The sequence below is a fragment of the Simochromis diagramma genome, unplaced genomic scaffold (assembly GCF_900408965.1).
Source record: "Simochromis diagramma unplaced genomic scaffold, fSimDia1.1 OVJJ01000205.1, whole genome shotgun sequence".
Taxonomy (NCBI): domain Eukaryota; kingdom Metazoa; phylum Chordata; class Actinopteri; order Cichliformes; family Cichlidae; genus Simochromis; species Simochromis diagramma.
The window spans coordinates 3762742-3770785 of NW_024386782.1; the positions used below are offsets into that span (position 1 = coordinate 3762742).

General features: G+C 42.8%; 1 protein-coding gene across 1 annotated transcript; it reads left to right on the top strand.

The window, feature by feature from the left end:
• Window positions 1–4947: 4947 nt before the first annotated feature.
• Window positions 4948–7335, top strand: klf2b (Kruppel-like factor 2b). The gene is made up of 3 exons (XM_040016987.1): window positions 4948–5299; window positions 5507–6419; window positions 6551–7335. Exons 1-3 carry the CDS (start codon window positions 5228–5230, stop codon window positions 6724–6726), a joined length of 1161 nt encoding a protein of 386 aa, XP_039872921.1. The 5' UTR covers window positions 4948–5227; the 3' UTR covers window positions 6727–7335.
• Window positions 7336–8044: the final 709 nt, after the last annotated feature.

Here is an 8044-nt window from a genome sequence, read left to right on the forward strand (position 1 = left end):
CGCAGCAGGGGCAAGCATGTGGTCTTTGTTTCTCTGTGAGCAGAGACGACAAACAGGTTTATTAGCCAGATAGAGCCGAGAACAAAAAGAGGAGCTTATTGCACCTTTGTCTACAAGTTTTCAACATTGTAACTGACACGGCAGTTTATTAAATGAACCGACATCGCGCTAATGCGGTCGAATGCGACTAATCGTGCTCTGGATCCCATTATTCATTCAGGCTGTCTTGATCGGCTTTGGTTGGTTTAACTGGTTTTCTCTGTTTGTAGGTGTACAACTGAATGCAATTAATATTCATGAAGCTTTTTTTTTTTTTAAAGTCTTCACTAGTGAACCACTTTAAAAAACAAAAACAACAAAAAAAACAAAAGAGCAAGTGGTAAAGGTCAAGAGTTGAACTGGTCTCTCAATAATCTTTCATCTTTAGTATCAACTCAGTTACTTAACAATATAACACTTAGGCAATGTCATGCAACACATTGTTAAAAGGAAGAAATGAAAATGATCTACAAAGGTACTGACAGCTCTGAATGGTGACAGTTAAGTGTCGCTGTGAAATTCAGCTGCACTTTAGTTAAGCTAATTCAACAAAGCAACCTTGTTGAAGGCCCCCAGCAGCTACAGAAAGTCTCCAGGACTGTCTCTGGGCTGACTTTTCTAACAAATGTTTGACGGTGTCTGAAATTAGTGTAGGATCGGAGCCAGCTCTGAGAATGTCATGCCACTGGCGTGTGCCAACCTTTTCTGCTTAACATTCCCCCCCCGAAACCCCCATCCTCCCACCTTGTCCACATCCCCCTACATTTTTTTTCCAGCAGAGGGGACGGCGAGCCTCAATGCTATCATTCTTTGATTCTGTTTGAATCTGGCCGCATGTGAGCAGGAAAAGGAGCCAAACGTGCTTCCTGAGTGTTCGGAGGGGGGAAACGCTGTAATAAGCAAGGGGGTGGGTGGTTAAAAATAACCGAGGTATATAAGCACAGAGCAGGATCCAACTCACTCTCAAACTCTCGCTGCCTCTCGCCCAGTCGGGATGTCGGAGCGGGCCCGCCAAGTCCGCTCTCTCACACTTACGCACTGTTTTTCCATGAAAGTTAACGCAGTAAGGCAAATCCTCAGTGCGGGTGATGAAGCACTTGCAGACGTGACATAAACACTATGCACGGCTGTGCTCATGTCACTAAGTTAAACAGCCCAAAACAATTTCGGCAGTGACAACATGAAGCTTCATCATGGAGAACATGAAGCATACATCAGCGTGATGAGCTAATAAACCTCATGCTTGGTGTTTTTAACATTCCCATTTGTATTCTGTCAGAAACTTGGCATTTTGGGAAACCCGTAAAGTTATCTGCCTTTCCACACTCAAAGAAATACCGGACGCGGACATGATGTGTACAGTATTATTCTGCTGAGGTCGAGCATGTTCTCGCAGAACAGTATTGTCTCGTTCTTCTTTTGTGCTTTCTCTCTGTGAAACTGCACTTTGTAGTTTGTTTGATCTCTCCATTTTTGGCTGCACGGGGATGGGAGTTCTCTTTAGAAATAGCTCGTCTTTATTTTACACCAAGTCCTGAAAAGCATGTTGGACAAAAACAAAAGAGGATGCTTAAAATTCTCAACAGTATTGTCACAGTCCTACGTGGGAAAGTTTTTCTAAGAGAAAAGAATAGATTTTACAGAACGACTGCTGCTGTTAATGCAACAACATGTCAGCAGCTTCATTACTCCTGAGCAACATGACAGCCTGTTGATAAGTTGATCACCTCACAGCACAGATAAGACAGCAACAGTAATAGTTCGAACAATTGTGAAATTACATTGTTGCCCAATTGTAAAACGATTGTGTAAATTTCAGTTCAGGGAAAGAGGCTTCGCTGGAAATTGTACTAATCTATACTTAATCCTGCCATATGATGACTTTAGTGGTTCCTCTTCTGCAGTAAGAGCTGAAAGTGCAGTCTTTGACTCCAAGAGAGACGGCGCTTTTACTGACAAGTGCACTGAAACCAAGATATTTGTCCTGTTTTTCCTTTTTTACTTCTGACCTCTGTAGAGTGGAAAGCACGTGGGGGCAATTTTCCCCACAGGGATCAACTGAGTACCAGTTCTTTATGAACTTGTTACAAATCTTTGAGTGCAACCTGAGAGGGCTGCTGCAGTCATAAGAGTGTCCCGCCCATCGTATGTCCAGCATGAGTATATGCCCGGTGCGCTCAAATGAAATTCTCTCCTCGGGTATGCACACTTCTCCACAGGAAGTGACAGCTCAGAACGAAATACAAACCCGTCTCCTAAATGTTGTACCAAGTATTCCCACAAGACATGCCAACTACTTTTGTTGCCTTTCACATCAATTTGCTCTGCTTCACAGACCAGTGCACGCTGAGCGAAGTTTAACGTGGGTATGGGCTGCTCGCGTATAAACGTTTCGGTCATGTTTGGCTTGGTTTTGAATCCGCCAGGTGCAGCATCGTTGAGTCAAACATTTCCTATTAAGCGGTGTTAGTTGAAACAAAGTATCTAAAATGTGCACTGTGAGAATCAGTAAGTCTGTAAAAGGCTTCAGGTAGAGGTTATTTAATAGATACAGTACAAATTCAGGGCTATTTACAGATAATTAAACGAGCCAAATTAACCTTCTTGTCGTTTTCACCTTTTTTTTTTTATAAATACAAACCTTGAGCAAGAGCTTGTATAAACATAAAATCAGCAGCTGCGGCTCAGTGGGTAGAAAAACCTGATGTTTCATCCCAGACTCCCCCTGTTCAAGTGTCCTGAAAGGAATCTGTTGACATTTATGAGACATATATAAAGTATGTCGAAGTCACTGCAACAGACCAGTAAATAATAAGCCACAAAAATGCCATAAAAACACAAATATTTAGCCTCTTTGTTTTTACAAGTTAAACAAGTGAGATCCAATCTTTCTCTTTGAAAGAAGGCAAATATTAATAGCGCTCCCTTTAAGTGAGACAAAAACATGTAGTAAAATGCTAAAGTTCAAATGGCACTGGTGTAATATACTGTTGAGACAGCCTGTTGGGGTTTTTTTCATATGTGGGCTTTCGCAGAGCGACAAATCTTGCATAAGGTTTCTGAATTTAAACATAGTGGTGCAAGAAGATTTTAAGCAATGTCTCTAAAAAACCTTGAGTTCTTTGGTAATTGCCTAAATGTAATCCATCAGGCATTACAGGGCAGTAAAGGTAGCTGAGTAAGAGAGGAAGTGAGATTGCTCTCACTCTCACTAGTAGCAAAGCAAAAAAAGGCTCGCGGCGCAGAGCAAGGGTCAACAACAGCGGTCATGGGTTCAGACATCAGGCCGGCTGCTGCGCTGCCTCTAAAAACACATTTCCTCTCTGGCCTTACTGGACTTCTTCTGTGTGACGCACTTTCCACTGAACACACAGAGCTGACAGGGCTCAGGATGTGGAAACCTCACAGCTGAAAGTTTACTGGTGAAGGTGGTGGACATGACAGCTTGATGAGAGGTGGTGTATCTGTCATTAGAAGCTGACTTGGATCAGGTCATTGGCACACTGAGTACTTTTGCGCTTTTTTAACCTGCTGAGGTTGAGGATGAGGTGTGTGTCTCTCTTGGGGTTTCAGGTTAAATCCTACATAAAGTACAGTTGGAGAGTACCTAAAATATAGTGTGTACTTCAGGTTCCTATCTTGGAGTTGCATAGGTTTCTTTTGACTTATTCTGTGCTGCATTTTAGAGGGAAGCATTCCTTCTGAAATAACAAGTCTACATTAAACTTACAAAAAAAACTAGCTTAACATCAGCTTCACGTGCAGATAAATGGCTGCTTACAGGTAATCTAAATCATTACTCATCCCCAATTGCCTCCACTAATCGTGCTTCAGTGTGACATTTAATAAAACACGTGCTTCTTAAAACAATCTCTTCTTTCATTGCACTATTCTATGTTGAATTGGATCCAAGGAATAAAGTTTAGGCACCAATCTTTCTAATTCCATCACACTTTGGGAAAAAGCGGCACAAAAAAGTGCGGAGTCGTACCCTGCAGAAAGCCTGTCTTCATGACCTCTGGAGCCAGGCGACTTCCTCGGATTCCTCCAGAAAACAATCCCCCTTTCCTCGCCGCGAAAACCTCAAATCTCTCGGCCGAAGCAGCAACAAACACTAACGCTGATTTGTGATGCAAATGTGAACCCAATCGAAACCAGTAGCCCCAATTATGCCATTTACATGTGAACTGGACGTTAGCTTAAATTACGTTTATATCAGGAATGGTTAAAGCGTAATAATACCCCCCTCAAAAAAAAAAAAAAAGGGGGGGGGGGGAGTTTCAGACGACCCTGGCGCCTGTTTAGACAGGCCCGTTGTGAGAGAACAAAAAGCATCTACCATTAATGATAATGAGCCGGCACAGACACCTACACTGCGCGTATCTTTAATGAGCTCTTATAAGTTTAACAAAAACGTGTTTATTTAAATAGAAACCCCTTTAATGGAGGCTCTTGGACCAGTGCGTGAGGAAGTGTGAAAGAAAAACAGGCTTAGAGAGGCATCGAGATCAGAAAATAATAAATATATAATAATTAATAATGCATGCCACATCCAGCATATATTTTTTATTTCGTGGCAAATCTTTCAGTTTCTTTCCAGAGCTGAACCCGCTAATTCCAATCTAATTATATTTTTATTACTGTTCATCAGAAAAGCCACATCTCCTTTGTGTCCTGGTGATTAACTCGAGTACTGACAGCCTTTATTTTTAAGTTGCTGGTGCGGCTTTGCCTCCAGCAGTTTCTGTCACTGTACTTGTTCTTTTTAGATTATTACGTAAGTATATATGGTTGCTATACAGTGTGTTTATAATTTAAAAAAACAAACTTCAAATGTCTTGCGTCACAATGTGGGAGGGGCCGAGCTAGGGCCCGCCCTTTTCAAAGAGGCTTGGTGCGAGCCGCTCTGCCTGTCACACACAAGTGAGCAGTGAGTCTGCGCGAGCTGCTTTATAAAGCGCTAAATTTACCAAACTTTACGTTGTTTCCTGAGCTCTCACAATTGGCCAGGCGCGCTCGGAATAGGGTTATAAGGTTCGGAGGACCTCCTACCACTTTTAAACTTGTTCATGTATTTGATGTGAAACTGTGGAGAAGCGACAGTGAAATAGGCGCACAGACCCCTGCGCGGCTGCCGCTCAACACAGCACGATTTTGACAAGAGAAACTTATATTACTTTACCCAACGATGGCCTTATCCGGAGTGATGCTACCGTCATTTTCGACTTTCTCAAACCAAAGAGAAAAACCCTGGGAAAATGTAAGTTTGAAACAATGTCACGCAATTGTGTGTATGTGTTTTGTGTGTGTTTGTTTTTTTAAATATCCGTGATTTTGATTCTGCTTGTAATAATATAAATATCATGTAAGAATAATTTATTTGCTTCGAAAAAATATATATTTTGGTTCTAAAAAAAACTTTGCAGTCGCTTATTTCTCATCTGCTTTTTTCTCCTCATTCCTGCAGAGATGGAAGGGAGAGATGGACAAACTGGTCTCTTCGAGCTGGTCCATGCTTGAAATGGTACAAAACCTGGACAATCAAAACAAAAAGGAAGACGAGGATCTGAGTAACTATTTGGATCTGGATTTTATTCTCGCCAATACAACTGGCTCAGACAGCGCGATGGACTATCTGGGCACCGCCGACCCCAACATGTACACGACTGGAAACTCTATGCCATCGTTCCCAGCAGACGACCATCGCTCCCCGCCGCCCCCGTACGGCGCCAGCCTCATGACAGAACAACTCCGCTCCGAAGGAACAGACAGCTATGGCATTACGCGCAACCCCAGCATTCAGGGAAGATTTTATGCCAGCACGGCGCATTTCCCCCGCCCGGAGAACATCAAAGTAGAGCCACCAATGGACAGTTATGGTCCCGTAATGGGCATGGTGCCCCAGAGCTGCAGCAAAATCAAGCAAGAAGGCAACGTTTCGTGCATGATGTCCTTTGAGCAGCCAAGAGTGGCCATCTCTCCCCGAGCGGCCAGCAACATGACCCCGCCGCTGAGTCCCAATGACCAGGGAGTTTCGGACTGTCAGGGGCAGTTATGCCAGCCCATGAACTTTCAGCAGAAATATCACACAACTGTGGCTTTCCAGCACCACCCTCAGGCTCCACAGATGCAGATGGCCTACCACGCTCCACATGCTGGTTTTGGCATGTATGATGAAGCTCTCAGCCTGCAGCCGGGCGCACAGAGGGTGATGCTTACTCCACCCTCATCTCCCCTCGAACTGCTGGAGTCCAAACCCAAAAGAGGCAGGCGCACGTGGCCACGGAAGCGCACAGCCACGCATACCTGCACGTTTGCAGGCTGCGGAAAAACCTACACAAAGAGCTCGCACCTGAAAGCACATCTCCGCACTCACACCGGTAAGTTTGAGCTGAAGTATGCTATGATCTTTTTTAAGTGCGCAGTTACGCACAGAGCAGCGCATTGATTAAAACAAAATTCCGTTTCAGCACAGCCTAATAAACTTTTTTTTCAAATTTTGTTCACGCAGGTGAGAAGCCGTACCACTGCAGCTGGGAAGGCTGTGGATGGAAATTCGCCCGCTCCGACGAGCTTACCCGTCATTTCCGCAAACACACCGGACACAGACCCTTCCAGTGCCACCTGTGTGAGCGCGCCTTTTCAAGGTCTGACCACCTGGCCCTTCATATGAAGAGACACATGTGAAGTAACCCACATAAGGACTCGGGGCGATTGGGGGGGTTGTGTTATTATTATTACGATTTCAACTGTATTTTTTATTTAAAATATTCCTCACATGACCAAAGACGCATATTATGATATTGAATTCAAAAAATGTTTAGTGTTATTGTTTAATAACGTAGCTGGTACTACTTTGGTTGTTTAAGCTTTAGAAAAGCTTTGTTTGCTTTAGAGCAGGCAGACCAAGAAGGGGCTGGCCCTGTATATACTACTCTCCTTTGACAGAACTGGAATGCTGTGTTTGACACAAAAGTGCCTTTCTGCGTTGTGCTACTGTATAAAAAAAAAAAAAAAAAAAAAAAAAAAAAAACTCTTTGTGAAAGAAGACATGGCCAAAAAAGCAGTACATGTTCTTGCTGACAGGAGTGCAATGCACATACAGTTGCCTAATATGTGCAAAGACAAAAGACAATGTTTTATTTAAACTGCCTCAATGTCTGAATGGCCTATACTGTTTTTTGTTGTTTTTTTAAATGCTTTTTGTCCATCTCAGTGTGAAACTCTTGGTTCCAGCCCCTCTGTACACTATCAGGGCTTGATGTCCTGTGCTTTATTTTTTACTTAAATTTATATAAAAAAAAAAGTACCTGGATTTTATACTGTAAATCATGTATTTATTGTATATATTAAAAAAAATGGAACTGAATTGTTTGGCTTGAGAAGTCTTTACTTCGCTTGCGTGCTTACTCATTCCTTACACTTGTTCACACATTTCTTTTTTATTGGATACATCCAGCCACTCAACATAACTCATCTTAACTGCTTGTAAAAAGGTGCAGTAGACCTGCGGACTGTCACATCAGTTGTTCTAAATTGTACATCGAATTTTAAAACACGAGCACTTGATTTCCACTGTGATGTTTTGCAGCTGCAAGACAGAGAAGGGCAGCCGCTTGTGGGCTTAGCCTATAAATACAAACACTCCATTTCCATAATTACAGAGTGAGCCAGGAGCCGTCTGGACAGAGGGGCACAGCAAACCCTCATCAGGGAGCCCTTAGACTCCCTTTCTGATGGGTAGAAATTATAGTAGGACATCAAAGAGCCTTAATACTACAATTACACACAGTCACTCTGCACTACAGTTTCAAAGTATCCAAGTCCGTGCACATTATGGCTGCATAGTGTCAGTGAGCAGTCGTTTCGCCCGCATCAAAGAGTGCATTGAGTGCATATATAAAAGCCAGATGGCATTTTCTAAAAAGCGTAGTCTTTTAAAAAACTTAATAAAACAGTTTTAATTGAATCAGTGTAACTCAGTTACTTTGTATAGTAAATTCAC

Bases quoted from the DNA above. Each gene is read 5' to 3' on its own strand.
- klf2b (XM_040016987.1), top strand. From the start codon at position 5,228: ATGGCCTTATCCGGAGTGATGCTACCGTCATTTTCGACTTTCTCAAAC. The intron at 5,300-5,506 runs GTAAGTTTGAAA...TCATTCCTGCAG, and splicing joins GAGAAAAACCCTGGGAAAAT to AGATGGAAGGGAGAGATGGA. The intron at 6,420-6,550 runs GTAAGTTTGAGC...TTGTTCACGCAG, and splicing joins ACATCTCCGCACTCACACCG to GTGAGAAGCCGTACCACTGC.